Consider the following 15,170-nt stretch of genomic DNA (forward strand, 5'->3'; position numbering starts at 1 on the left):
CTGCGCCTCATCACCGGACCACGGTGCTGGTTGGTGTGTACCCATGTCCCTCGCTGCCGGGTTTCAAAAGCAACAGGTTTGATGCTTGTGAAGGAGTCGCTCTCATGACTCATCTGGTGACGTCACTCCCTGGCCAATCAGTGGCACGCAGTCTCTTGACATCACATTTTATGCTTGACTCGGCTTGCTTGGAACCCAGCGGAATAGGTATTAAAAAAATACCTGCTAATACCTGGTACTTGGCACTACCACCTAATGGAAAACTCTAAAAATTGAGCCAAGTAGGTACTAGTGGAAAAGAGAAAATGGAAAAAAATGGACAGATGGATGGATGGAAAAGAGGCGATAGTGTCACTCTACTAACAGACATTTTACTGTGAGCAACATTTTGGATAAAGTAATCCATATAAACATTCATTTTTATTTGACCCCTAACCTCAAAACAGATAAAAGTCTAAAAATTTAGTTTAAATATAAATGTGACTGACAGAAATACAACTTATAGAAGTATGAATCAGAATTCACATGTGACCATATTGCATACAGACCATATAAACTGGAGTTTATGTCTAAATGGAAGGAACTCAGTAAAACAATGCAACTGTCTAGATGTGCCTATGTGAAAAAAGGAAAGCTATTAAAAAAGGTGAAACAATCTCTTAACCATTTTATCTGTCAATGAATGTTACTGCTCTGGTTTCATGGGTGTAACAGCACCCGGGTTAATGTATATAAGATCTGAGCCCACCCCAAATGCCCACACTCACGTTCCATCCTCATTACTGCGGTAGAACACCAGGAAGGGGTCAGACTTGCCAAAAAAGTCTTTCTTATCCAGCTTGTTGGCACACAACTGCATGGTAGCAATATCCTGACAGAGAGGAAGAGCAGCTGTCAGTATAATCATTCTGATGCAATTTCAATTTTAAGTCAGCAGCTTTGTTTTCTCACTTCTTGGCCACAAAGGTGAAGGTTTGTGTGGGATTTCTTTGCATTCACAATAGTTTTCATAACAGAGATTCCCCCTGAATGCAAAATAAGTGAAGTAAAAACCCATGCATAATGATAACGCAAACGGGAGCAGAATGCAAACCAGCGGCACACCAACGGTTTTTTATGCTTTAATAACTGAATGCATGCATAGATTTCAGTGGTTAGAATCCATTGTTTCATTAAAATTACAAATTTTATTAGGGAAAAGAAACTTATTTTATTATGGGATGGCTGCAATACAGTCAGAGTAGCAGAGGGAATGCTTCATACATATGTATGCACAGTTATGGCAGTTAATAAGGAGCAGTGCTATTTCTGCTTCTGCGTTCAGAGAAGGATGGATGGATGGATGGATGGATGGATGGATGGATAGATGGATAGATAGATAGATAGATAGATAGATAGATAGATAGATAGATAGATAGATAGATAGATAGATAGATAGATAGATAGATAGATAGATAGATAGATAGATTTTTAGTGGTATTCTCCTGTAGGAAGATATTAGGGGAAAGTGAAGCTTGTCATTGACAGTTAGGGGTTGTCAGCCTACACATTGACAGACACACACACACACACACACACACACACACACACACACACACACACACACACACACACACACACACACACTTATCAAAATTTCTGAAAAACATTTGGATCTTGTCAGGGGCAAAAACCTCCCAGAGCAACAATAGTAAATATGACCAAGATAAGCCTGTTCACATAATGTTATCTGGAGCACACAAACACATCGAAATTCTGTTAGCATCGGACTGCCTGTTTGGTATTAATATATTACTGTGGCAGGGGGATGGCAAAACTGAAGAAGAAAATCACATAGTTCATAGCAGGAAGCCACCCTGACAGTTAATCTTAAATATAAGTTTTAGAGAACAGTGGAGAAGAGTGGCAAGCAGAATATCACATTTTCACTGGCACTGCACTTCCAAAACTAAATGTAAGGGGGTGGACTGTTAATATGAAGTGATTAAGTGGACAAACTCTTGCACATTTATTACCCGTGATGATGCAATTTCATCATGTTTAAATTATTTATGTGTATGAGTGCAATTTACAATGCATTGCATGTTCTAAGGGGTGGGGGTGGGGGGGTAATGTGACTGCAAGCTACTACAACTACTACAAAACTTAACAGTGTAATATTGTTCCAGTGGTGTGTGTGTGTGTGTGTGTGTGTGTGTGTGTGTGTGTGTGTGTGTGTGTGTGTGTGTGTGTGTACTGACCCTGCAGTTACTGAGCTCCTCTGCAGTTAAGATAATGACTCCACATTTCTTCCCTGGAATCCCGCTGAGAGCGTAAAGAGAAGGGGCGAGAAACAGAAGGAAAGATTGCAAAATAGGGTCATTGTAGCATCGCATAAATAATACAACTGAGAGTAGATGTCATTCATAGCTTTAGATTGTTATTATGCTTAAGTGACAGACCAACATGCAGACTTATATGGTCAAGAAAGCTCACACAGTGACTTACTTTCTGAATGGCAAGCCATTTTCAGAAACAGGCTTAGTGGCAATTACAACAAGTAAAAACTGTAACTGTAGTTTTTAAAAATCGGTAGTGTGTTGAAAACAAAATAAAGACAAGGCACATTTCAATGCATGTTACATTCTACTTGTGTTCTTGCAGACTTGTGAAATATCATCAGTCATGGTACATGTGTACAGGACCCATCAATTCCAATCTATGCCATGTAAATCACTCTGGTAATGTACCAAGGATACATGCTCAACTCAAATATTTGCAGAAATACAATTTGCTGCTTTTTTTCCCCCCTTTCTTTTTCTTCCTATAATATACATAAATACATAAAGTTTGCAAGCAAGCTGCTTTGTTGTTTAAAATTGTCGAAACACTCAATCAATCTGGTGCAGCTTATTGTTTGTGCAGCTGAACCTGTAATTCATCCATCATCACCCATCAAGCATCCAGTGCTTTGAAACGGCACGATACCTGGCTTTAAAAAAAAACACCTCTGTGGACACACACCATCACACTCCTTTGCCTTTGAGTAGTGTTCCCGCTCACTATTAGCCAGTACCTATGCTTTGCTTTTTGCATTGTTTTTTTTGTGGTTTTTGTCTAGTTTGAAATTCCAGCATGGGGCACCCTGGTGGCTCAGTGGCGGAGTAGGTCACCAGATAGATATGCCGCTTTGCGGTGTGGGCGGCGCAGGTCTGAGTCCCTTTCCCTGTATCTTTCCCCCATTTCCTGTCTCCCTCTACTGTAGACCAAAGCTGCTGTGGCCAAAAACACACACACAAAAAAAAAGAAATCCCAGCATGAAAGCAAAACTAACTAGTAGCATAGGCTGATATTTTGTCATGCACAAAACTAATATGATTTTAACCAACAAATAGTGTCATTTCATACAATTCTGACAGGATTACTTTCTTCAAGGAAGAATTATTATTCCATATGCAGTGATTTATATTTGGCGGGATGGCTCTGTTCAACCACCTCCCCGCATACACAGAAACAGGAGCTGCACTCAGAAAACAGAGCATGCATCAGTGACAACAGAGAAGACACCAATTAAGCCAGAAATAACATGAATAGCACGACTTAGAGGAGCTGGGGTGGAGATGGGTTGGAGAGGCAGCATGAAGTGTATGCTGGCTGAAGCTTCTTTAAAAGTCCATCCCATATGAGATTCTCCAAGAAGGAATTCAGCTGATCCATCAGCCGTTATGGCATTATCTAAGAATTTCCTGTTCAGGTGAACAGTAAATCTTCCTATAATGATCATACTGTAGCATATACATGTTTGTTCCCTAACTCCTTATGCACAAATTAATCAATCTGGATTAAACTTATTTACTTAAACTGCGTAGACTACCAGGATTATTAACATCTATATAGCTTTAAGGAATTCTTTTTTACACTCAAAATCTTTTAAATTACATGCATAGTAGCTGAAGTCAAAACAAATGGAGACATTACACCTACGTTATGTGTTCATTGTTGCTTGTAAATACATTTCGCAAAACAATCTTTACTGTAGTGGCATATCTTCAAATAACTGCTCATCAAACAGTGACTCTAATAGTGCCTGTAATTGATTACTTTGTCTCATACAATGAATAAGCAGCTTACAAAGAAAAAATTATAAATATATGTGTAGATGATTGATAACTGTCAGAGTAAAATTAGCAGAGAGGAGGAATCATCCTAATTTCATCCTAATTTGAAAATATTTCCATTGCAGAACATCGCTGGCTATGTGCAGGTCCCATAAGATTGAGGCCGAGGACTTTCTATATTTTCTGTATTGATAACAAATAACATGAAAATGCCATAAGCAGCAATGTATTAACAGGTATTGCCTGTGTTTCCAAACATTGTCATTGAGCCCCATTGTTGTACAGTGGATCTTTGGATAGGATTTGTTGACTTGAAGAATACAGCAAACCAGCAGCCCTGTAACCCCAGGATAGAGGACGGCAACTGAGTAACTGTGTCAGAGTGAAGTGGATCCCATTGTCAATGTATTAACTTTTTAGAAACAGTAAAATACTGTCAGCAGATTGAAATGTTGCTTGATATGGTAATGCAAATGTATCGTTGGGTATTGTAACACAGGCAGTTGGTGGGAAAGCTAACATTCCAGGATGTGTAAATATGCAGTTGTTGCTGACAGGAAGCACAGGAATATCTCCCATAAAAATGCTGATGATTGCTTACAGTTAGTAGACTGGACAATAGAAGGATTATTTAATAAAAGTGAGGAAAGTTTATTGCTACACTGTATTTACAGTATTTCTATGGGGATTCACACTTGAAACATTTGATACATATGAAAAGAGAACATCTCTGATCATCATTCATCTTTTGACTGCCTGATTCATTTTAATAAAAGATTTTCACTATTGGTCTCTTAGTTTGGAATGTCCAGCCTGTTCTTTAATCTGACATCATAAAGAGACAACACAGGCCCAAATGGAACCTTGGACATCAAAGGCACCACAAAGAACCTAAGAACATTCAGTTCACTTTCACAGTCATTCTGCAGAGATATCAGACCAGCTGGATTCAACTCTTGAATATTCACAGTATTTTTGGCAAATTTACACGTTTCCAAAAAAAAAATGTCCTTTGAGATGAGAAACGTCGATTATCCTGTAGCCTCTGAGCAAAATTCAGGTAATTTATTTTTGTATGATTTATTTATTTTAGATTTTTAAAATGTTGAACATTGAAACTTGGTGACACTGAACATCACCCCGACTTTTTGGACACAATTTAATGATAGAACTAAGGAATGACTGCAGTACATGCAGCTTGATAATAACTGGCTTTATCGTATTTGTAGAGAGCTGTGGCACCACCACCCAAAAAAAGAGGAAGGCCAGCACAGGACCAGAGTCCCCCAGAAAAAGGCAGAGGTGTGCCCGTGGACCCGCTCAGCTGGCATCCGAGGCTGCGCCAGCAAAGCGTGGCAAAAGGAAGGCCAGCACCGAAAGGGGGACACCTGAAAAGAAGCTAAAGTGTGAACCCAGCCACACAAACTCCAGTGAAGCCATCAGGGGGGCTAACTGGACGGAGCAGGACAACGCTGAGAAGCTGCTGGCCTCAGAGACTCCCGGGTCAACAAACAGGGAGCGTGCCTGTGACCCTTCCCCAGACTGCAGCACTCCATCAGCCTCCATACCAGACAGTGGGAGCGCATTCCTCCCATTCACACAAGACAGAGGTAAACTCAAAGTGTGATAGACACTAACAGTGAGCTTAAGCTTGTACTGTTTAGTCAGGGTTGCAAATTCTCTATTAGCATGCAGGTTTTAAGCCTTTTTCCACCAACACTTGCCACATTTACCCTTACTGAATTTCTTTCACTAACAGTAATCATAATAATTTGATGCAAACAGACGACAGTTTCAGGGCTCAAAGTGTTGCCATCAAATGGTCAGTCAAAATGCTGAGTATTTACATGATGGCCGCCCTCTTTAACATCACTCTAGCCAGCGCTAACATACACAGACACAAACGTGTAGGATTAGATACATTCCACGATACAGCTGTGTGCAAAGGAGTCGGAAGGTGACGGGCATATTGTGGAAGCATCTGGGATTTTCTTTTAGTTTAAGCAAAGTTATGTTAACAATAACAGCGAGCCGACGCGATAATTCACAGCTAGCGATTGGGGACCTTTGGTGCTTCCTTCTGCACGCTCTTTCCTGTCAGCTCCTTCAAATAAACCACACACAGTATTTCTAGTTGTACAAACATGTCTGTCGCAAAGTTCATATGTAAAAACAGATTATTAATCTCAAGATAAAACCATTACATATTCAGATGTAGGTAAGTGAGGGGGATTAGAAGTGAGGCATGTGGTATAAAATGCTTTGAGTGCTCAAGTAGAGCAGAAAAACACTCTATAAGCTCCAACTTATTTACAACTGTATCTGTGTTTGTGTAGCTCGATTTGAGGCGACATACAAGGAGCTTCACAAGCTCGGAGAAGGAGGCTTCGGCTCAGTTTATGCTGGGTTGATGATGGACAGCTTCCCAGTGAGTATGACGCATATGTTCTTATATCTCATGCACTTTGCCACCATTCCCTGCACTAACCAACATACTCCTGTCTGATCTGTAGGTGGCGATCAAACACATCGCAAAGGAAGATGTGGAATATGAAGAAATGGTGAGTGATTCAAACATTTTTAAATGTTTCACCTTCCTGTACCTTTGCTGTTTATGAGGAAACCAGATACTCATTCACTTTTCTCCTCTTTAGGTCTTTAATGGGAAGACATACAAGATCCCACTGGAGGTTCTCCTAATGCAGAAAGTGGGTGGTGAACCCCTGTCAGTAGGCACTTCTCCAGCTATCTCAATGCTAGATTACTTTGAGCTAGAGGAGGAGGTCCTTCTGATCATGGAGAGACCAGTGCCATGTGAGAGCCTGTATAGCTATCTAGAGAACAATGGTGGACCCCTGGACGTGCATGTTGCTAAGGTATATAGTCCAGCCCAGAGAAGCTCCACAGAGCTTGTTTGATAGTTGCCACACTGACAGGAATCAGTCCCTTCTTCACTTCTGACTGCTCTCTTTGTGTTTCAGAACATCATGAAGCAGCTGGTTGACGCAGCCATAATGATGCACAACAAAGGGGTCTTCCACCGGGATCTCAAGACAGAAAACCTGCTCCTGGAAACCGGCTCCAGTGACCTGCGAGTGCGGATCATAGACTTTGGTTGTGGCTGCTGGGTACAGGAAGAGCCACAATGCGTCTTCTCTGGTATGACATCTGGCTTGTGCTCTTCATTCAGCCATTGCTCTGATGATTTTGATTTCAGTCTGAACCTGTTCCTCATCCTTCCTTTCTGTCTGTGCATTGCAGGAACCTCAGCGTACGCCCCTCCAGAGTTTTTCACACGAGGGACGTATGAGGCTATCCCCACCACAGTCTGGCAGCTGGGCGCGCTGCTGTACGAAATGCTGTATGGAGTGCATCAATTTCGTACCACTAGATTCGTCCGCAAGAAAAGACCTTTTAACAAAGTCCTACACAAAGGTGAGACATTGGTAGAATCTCTGTGTTTTGGTGCTGATACTGTATAAACATTTTGCTTACAAGTTCCAAAAGATTGCTGCCGTTTCCATCCTGATCTTTGCTTTGTTTTCTGTCCTCTCTCTATTCAGACTGCCGGAACTTTTTGAAGCAGTGTTTAACTCGAAGCCCACAACATCGGGCCACCTTGGAGCAGATTCAGCAGCACCCCTGGCTGCAGGATCAAACTCAAGTCACACCTTAAACACTCGCTAAGATGCCTGGACTTTGATCTCCCTTTCATTTCTTTATTTACTTATTTCTTCTTTGTTTATTTACTTTTTTCAATTAATTACTTTATAATTACCAGTCGCGGCAGATGACTGCCCCTCCCTGAGCCTGGTTCTGCCGGAGGTTTCTTCCTGTTTAAAGGGAGTTTTTCCTTCCCACAGTCGCCAAGTGCTTGCTCATAGGGGGTCGTTTTGACAGTTATTATTAGTTATTCTTCTTTATATTCTTTTCATTGTTACTGTTATTTTTTTTGTTATTATCATTATTATTAACCTGGGCCAAACACTACATAAATCGGCCCAAAATTGGACTAGAAAAAAAATGAATAAAAACAAATTGGATCAAACTTACTTGAAATGAGTTTTGTTAAATTATTTCCACCTGTTAAGGTCAGTAGCCTTGACAACAATTATTTCAAACAATACACGTGTAAACAAATGTTACCTGTTCCCCTCTCTAAAGCTGCATTTGCTCATGTTATTTCCCATGTTGCTGAGCTTTGTCTTTAGTGTTTTTGCTCTTATTGGTCTGATTGATTCCACCTGTTAAGGTCAGTGGCCTTGACAGCTTTTATTTAAAACAGCACAAATGTAAATGAATACATTAGTTTTAGCACAGAATGGACCACAGACCACAGTGAGGTTGAAGTTTGGTGTAACAGTAACGTGTTGGCAAGACAGGGGTAGAAATGCTCAACATAATGTCACTTAATCTGAGGCCTCAACAGTCACTAGTTACCTGCAGCTAAGGTAACTGGTGCTGTCCTAGATTAAACCTGTAGGGCAGGGGTATTCAAATAAAATTTAAAGAGGTCCAGTCAGACAAAATTTCATGAGGCCAAGGTCCGGAAGTCCAACTATTTAATGTGAGATATATATATATATATATATATATATATATATATATATATATATATATACTCAGTTTTAGTTTAGTTTTCGTTAGTTTTAGTTTTTCATACTTTGTCAGGTGCAAGAGTGACTATTGTGTAATAATAACTCGACAAAAGATACTGTTTAAAAAATTGCATTAAACAACCAACTGTTCACAAAATAGCAGCATTACGTGTTTAATGTGTGTAATATTATGGACACACATGAACATCAACAGGGAGAAACATAAATAAAAACATGAACTCCAAAACTGATTAAATTCTACAACAAACTTCATCGTCAGTGCAGAACATGTGGTGTAAAACATCAGAACGCAGCGAATGTGGGACAAAAACAAACTGAACTCTTTGAAGGAATCAAAGCTCAAATCCAGCTGCATCCTGAAGTTCTCACCACATGAAGCTGCTTCTGTTTTGGAGCTGCTCGGAGAGCTAGCTTTGCAGCCTCTGTACACAACCTACTTAAGTGGGCAAACATTTATGCTTGTTTAGCTGGATTGTGTGTGTTAATTACCTTGTGGTCGCGTGCAGGTGTTTTTATATGCGGTGCCAGCTGGGACTTTTTTGGTCCTCGCTCTTTGTGCTCAGTTTTTTTGGCTGCAAACATATTTGTCCCTGTTTGTCCATTTTCATCCATTCCGATAGGTCCAGCAGTCTCCCTCCAGGAATTTGCTGACATTTGTGAGTCCTTATATTGATGCTTTGATTATTATTCCTGATTGAATTTATCAGTGAGAGAATAACAAACACTGCTGCAAAAAGTAGCCAGAAACGCACAAGGACTGAGCAGGTTAATCACAACCTTGTCGGCTGTGTGGACCCGACACGTAGTTCGATTTCTCCAGAGGCGCATGTCAGATTACGTTGAAGGATCAGTGCAGTTTCTCGGCAGACCGCTGCCATTACTTTGTGGTGAGCACGCACACGCACGCACACAGTTGCCCGATGGCGCTCCCAGCTTAAACTGTTAGAGCGGGAAAAAAATGATTTCATATCAATCCACAAGGGTTTTTTTAAAATAAAATTATGAAAACAAAGGTTATTTTATCTATAATTTCTCTTAGTTTTAGTTAGTTTTGTAAACTCACAATACTGTCTTTTGCTTTTAATTATAGATTTTATTTATTTCAGTTAATGACAATGTTTTTTTCAGTTTCAGTTTTCATTATTTAATTAGTTTTCGTTAACTACAATAATACAAAGTTTACCAGCCGGCAGGGACCAGCTTGGTGGTATCACGTGGTATAGCCAAACTCGCATGCAATTGGTCAGTGGGTTTCCTTGGACGCTTCACTACTACCATAAGGACTGTAAAAGTTGCGCCGGTGAACCAGAAAGAGCTCAAGAAGATTTTTATTAAGTGGTTATTTCTATTTTGGTATTAGGTTCGGGGCCGCTTGAGACATCATTTTGGTCCGGATCTGGACCGAGGTCCACCTATTGGTGATGGCTGCTGTAGGGTTGCAGTGCCATGAGACAGGATTTGTTAATTGGTGCTATATGAACAAAACTGAAAAGATCTAAAGAAGGAGTTCCTGGAATTTGGGTTTATTAGAACAGGACAAATAGATGTCCACAGCCTTCTCAGGCTGATGGGACTTTGACACCTTGTGCATATCTGACACACCAGCAGCATCTGACAGAAGAGCATTTAATGAGCAGCAATTTGACAAACTTAAAGATAAAAGTGCATTTGCTGCATTTGTTTTGTTAGCTCTTCCTTTTCACAGACAATGAGGAGCAAACAATGTGCAAAGCACCAGAAGAAGTGTGTGTTCTGATGAAGACTTTAACCAGCTGCTGAGTGAATCTGTGCCCATGCCTGAAGGTCTTGTGTCCATTTTCTATGTAGATAAAAAAGTAACATCATAAAGTAACAGACATGCCTGTGTTTTAACATGAGCGAAGAAAACAAGTGTCACAGGCGCTAAAGTTAAAAGTTAATCACAAAGCATCGTTGCCCTTTAGAGTTTCTAAAGTTAAAACCTGCTCGGAGTGAGGAGGAGAACTTTTTAAAGGCTTAAACGTTTCTTTAGAAAAGAAAAGCCAAAAATGTTAGAAAGACAGAGCGCAGAAATGATGCTCTGCCAGTTTTTAACCTTCAACTGTGGCAATAAAACATCTACAGTTCACATTATCCAGTTAATTCATATCCATCATTTTAAGCAGGATCCAATAATCACAATATACAACAGAATCACAGTGAACGTTCAGAGCTGTCAGTGTGATTTAAGGTGCTGCCAGTTGGCTTTGAGAGAACAATGAGTTCAATCTTTTTTAAAGACTAATTTTATACATTCAGTGGCTGAATGGATGGTCAGTGAGGATATACATCTCCCACCCTGTGTGAAAACACTCCTGCAGAAACTGATGTTTCCTGACTGGAAAAAGGTGAACAGGGATGACTTTAGTCTGATTTAACCATCTAGGAGCTGCGAGATCACACAGACAAATAGAGCACTTTCACTCTCATATTGTGATGCATTTCATTTCATTTCCACTGATTTTTAAAAGTATTTTTAACATTCACCTTTTTAATGGCTAACAGGGATAAAAATAGGTTGTTGGAAAGCACTGGAAACCACACAATCCTGACACAATGGAGTCTTATTGTTACGGATAACAACTGTGATTTTCCTACTTAGACAAAAGAAAATATATTCTGTGATAACAACTATTGCCTTAAACTGTTAGCAACAAGCCCATAACACTTTCATCTTTGGGACATCATTTTGGATATTTTGGATATTTTGGATATTTTCTAGCAATGACTCACACAGGGGAAAGGTCATGTGCAGATGTGAGCATGCATGAATCCCTTCCAGCCGACCCTTTCCTTTTCTACAAAGTGTTCAGGGTTGCAGATTATAAAGTTATTTCTTTCCCCCCTTTTCTTCTGCCCCACCTTTTAATCTTGAATTAAATGTGAAGCCTTGAGAATGAGCTGCTTTCAGTTTGTCTTATGTGACAAATGAAACGTTCCAAAAGAGGGTGTAACTGAAAAAAATAAAATTAAATAAAATAGTTGGATGTCTTTAGAAGAAAATGAGAAAGGAGAAACAGATTGGAGGGAGAGCAGAAAAATGAGGGGTAACTTTTGTGATCACAAAAATGCCAAGCCTGACTGCTGCTTCATGATGATGTTTTGTTTTGTTTTGTTTTTTAAGTTGAAAATGAGGAGAAGGAAAAGGGGCTGGGGTCTGCATGGAGATGGGATTCTGGGTTAAAAGAAAGATGAGAGATTAATTTTTGTCTCAGTTTGAGCTCAGCAAATTCAACTCTGTAATGCTCAGCCCGTAACCAACATGTAGCCTGCAGTCACATGCACATTTTAATGCATTGGAAATTTCTGGTATGCCACATATTGTATGGGATCTCATTACACCCGTGGTAATGATGACAGTTGACTGTCATCGTTATCATCTTGGTGTGACATGCAGCAGAAGCCGCTCCGTGCTTGCAGTCCTTTCATGTGCTGAGCTCTGACATCTGAGATCTGAGCAACATGCATCTAAGACTGGGACTGCTGATTGTGACAGATAATTACAATCAAAGCATAAAACTCAAAGCTATCTTTGGAAACTGGGTATCAGTTTACCTTAATATTTTTTTGTGGCCTGAAAAAAAATCCTGAAACAATCGACTGGTTTAATTTACCAATCTTATTGTAATGAATCATGTTAACACAGTTTTGTCAAAGGTACTGTCTTTTGGGGCAGAGTTTGATGCACTGGGTTACGGCATCAGTAAGATGGGTTGCTTTTTTTCAAGGTGTGTATTTTACCCTAAAATATGATCATTTTTATGGTCCTTTTTAATGTGACTTTGTAGTTTTTTTTGGACCCAACCAGCAAGCAGCAATTTTTGTAGGTCTTTAAAATGGGACTGGTAAATCTCAGCTAATGATTCAAATCAATTCAAATGTATTTATGTATATTGGCCCTATAGCGCCAAATCACAACAGTCACGCAAGGTAAAGTCCCCCCCAAGCAGCCTAGGCCTACTGCATCATAACTAAGGGATGCTTCGGGGTCACCTGATCCAGGCCTAACTATAAGATTGGTTAAAAAAAGGAAAGTTTTAAGCCTAATCTTAAAAATAGAGAAGGTGTCTGTCTCCCAAATCCAAACTGGGAGCTGGTTCCACAGAAGAGGGGCCTGAAAGCTGAAGCCTCCCATTCTACTCCTATGTCTCCTAGGTATGACAAGTAAGCCAGCAGTCTGAGAGTGAACTGCTCTACTGGGGTGATATGGTACTACGAGGTCTTTAAGATGGGGCCTGATTATTCAAAGTCATGTATGTGATACAGCCATGGTGGGTGTATCAAAGGACAGATGCATGACGGAGAAGACGCAAGGAAAAATGGCAGAATATTACACCGTGGGATGAGATGCCAAACATCAAAACACCTGAATTCAGCAATTTGTGTTTGGAGCAGAATAAAATTTAGCCTTGGACTTTCAATAATTAAGTAATAAACAGTAGAAACAGAAGCTCTGGTATGATGTTCTAATGACTTATCATTAGTATCTGTGGCCATAACCCTAACTGTAACCCTGGGCAATCAGAATATCCGGAAACAATAAAATAATCATACTAACTCACACACATCAGACATTATTCTTTCATTCAGAAACTGGTGCATTGTGGCCACAGAGGGATACACACAGTCAGTACCAACATTCAGATAGGCTGTGGCATTCAAACCATAATTGAGTGATCATAAAGAGCACAGAGAGTGCCAAGAAAGACATTTGTCCACACTACCACTGGGAGTCTGGACTAGACAAAGCAGGTTGGGTTTATTGAATCATTCCATTTACCCCAGACTCTGACTATCAGCAGGGTCGATAGAAACGGAGACTCAGACCTGGCCTACAAGTGTTTAACTCTACAATGATGATTAAACCTAGTCCCACTGCAGGCTCAGATCTCGATAAAACTCAGCCAACTTTGAACACGTTCCATGTTGCTTTTCTCCAAAGTTGTGACACGTTGTTACTTGGAGCCTTGGTGTGATTTTAGGTAAGCTGGAGCTGAGCTGATGTTTTTCCAAAGACTGTTGTGCTTAAATCCCCGGAAATGAGCAGATTCAGAAAAACTCTGTCCAGCACCATAAATCATGCTTCTGTCAAAATCACTAATATTTGATGTGATCATTAAATGGAAGCTTCAGATTTCATGCTGATTGGTTGATTGAATAAATGGATGAATAAACAGGTGCACAGATGCTGTTTCTATAGTGGCAGGTAATGGGTCCCTCTGGGCAAAATGCATATATTTTTGTAGAAAGAAAATCTCTGCAACAAAGCAAAGAAAAAAAAACAAAAACTGTTTTTGTTCATACTTTGTAGCTTAGAGACAAAAACCACTATAATTAGCTTATCTCAGTAGCCATGCAAGTTCTAATTCTACAAACAATTTTTCCCACAAACCTACAGTACAGTGATCATGCTTGGTGCAATGATGCATCAGACATATAATTTCCCCCCTTTCAAGTACTTTCAGTACTTTATGTTGTAAGCTTGTAGCTTATGTGACTGAACGCCCTCACTTTCCATCAGCACTGGTTTCACTCAGTGGGCAAGATGTCTGAAATCTAGGTTGAAGCACAAAAAACAAAGCAAAAAAAAAAAAGTAGAACAATTTGAGCTTTTGAAAATTATACTGAGGGACATCCATTGTTTCCATAGCTGACAGCTTCACTGGCAGCTAATTTAAATTGTGTGGTTACAGTCACAAGGTGTTTGCATTGATATCGACACCCTTTTCAAATCATTTTCCTTACACCCCCCCCCCCCCCCCCTCCAAACACACACACACACACACACACACACACACACACACACACACACACACGTACACACACGTACACACAATTCACACATTTCTGAAAAATACAAATTATGTCTGCAGAAAATGTTACATGATAATATAAATGTGCTAAAGATGCAGCCATAATCTTGATTTGTAAGTCAGTTCAGCTGAATTTGAATCATGGTTTGGTTATGAAAGTATGAATGAATAAGTCCACAGCCTCTGCAAAATTTTTATTGTTTATTTATTTTATGGTTTGTTTGTTTTTTGTTTTGTTTTTTGGCAGGACAGGGCTGCTGTGTGCCATAGTTGAGTCCAAATCCCACTTTTTGGAAATGAGGAGCCTTAGGCCAAAGCTGTGTGGCAGAGCTGATGTCCACTGACCCTGAATATTTCAGCTGTGTCCCAGTTCAGTGTGACCATAAAGCAGAATGCAGAATAACAGCCACATCAAGACACAGATTACACAGACTTATTTAGCTGTGATATTAAAGAATAAGAAGTGAGGGAAGATGAGAGAAAAGAGACAAATATGTGATCATATGACCAAAGTTGATTTAAGGACATCCGGTACCAGTGTGTCCAAACTTTGGACTGGTGCTGTAGATAGAAACACTTTGTCTCATAAATCCAGAGCCTGTTATGACACAGTTTTCAAGCCA

At 40.0% G+C, this 15,170-nt stretch overlaps 2 protein-coding genes across 3 annotated transcripts in view; one reads left to right on the top strand and one right to left on the bottom strand.

The window, feature by feature from the left end:
* Window positions 1-15,170, bottom strand: part of LOC115782561 (copine-9-like) — a 132,808-nt gene that overhangs the window by 57,561 nt on the left and 60,077 nt on the right. Inside the window, exons 7-8 of the mRNA XM_030732784.1 lie at window positions 2,241-2,304; window positions 768-871 (exon numbers count right to left, since the gene is read on the bottom strand). Of these exons, the coding sequence (XP_030588644.1) occupies window positions 768-871; window positions 2,241-2,304 (168 nt within the window). The remainder of the gene's footprint in view (window positions 1-767; window positions 872-2,240; window positions 2,305-15,170) is intronic.
* LOC115782562 (serine/threonine-protein kinase pim-2-like) lies at window positions 5,024-7,796 on the top strand. Of its 2 annotated transcripts, XM_030732787.1 has the most exons (8): window positions 5,024-5,157; window positions 5,327-5,707; window positions 6,434-6,525; window positions 6,611-6,658; window positions 6,752-6,973; window positions 7,079-7,256; window positions 7,359-7,532; window positions 7,661-7,796. In XM_030732787.1, exons 1-8 carry the CDS (start codon window positions 5,103-5,105, stop codon window positions 7,771-7,773), a joined length of 1,263 nt encoding a protein of 420 aa, XP_030588647.1. In that variant the 5' UTR covers window positions 5,024-5,102; the 3' UTR covers window positions 7,774-7,796. The 2 variants fall into 2 exon arrangements, with proteins under 2 accessions (XP_030588647.1, XP_030588646.1); XM_030732786.1 differs by having other exon boundaries at window positions 7,079-7,532.

The sequence above is a fragment of the Archocentrus centrarchus genome, chromosome 7 (genome assembly GCF_007364275.1).
Source record: "Archocentrus centrarchus isolate MPI-CPG fArcCen1 chromosome 7, fArcCen1, whole genome shotgun sequence".
NCBI lineage: Eukaryota > Metazoa > Chordata > Actinopteri > Cichliformes > Cichlidae > Archocentrus > Archocentrus centrarchus.

What these genes read in the sequence shown, in the direction of transcription:
- LOC115782562 (XM_030732786.1), top strand. Translation starts at nt 5,103, where the DNA reads ATGTCCTTTGAGATGAGAAACGTCGATTATCCTGTAGCCTCTGAGCAA. An exon ending in CCCATTCACACAAGACAGAG is followed by an intron (nt 5,708 to 6,433) that starts GTAAACTCAAAG and finishes GTGTTTGTGTAG; the next exon opens with CTCGATTTGAGGCGACATAC. An exon ending in TGGACGTGCATGTTGCTAAG is followed by an intron (nt 6,974 to 7,078) that starts GTATATAGTCCA and finishes TTTGTGTTTCAG; the next exon opens with AACATCATGAAGCAGCTGGT.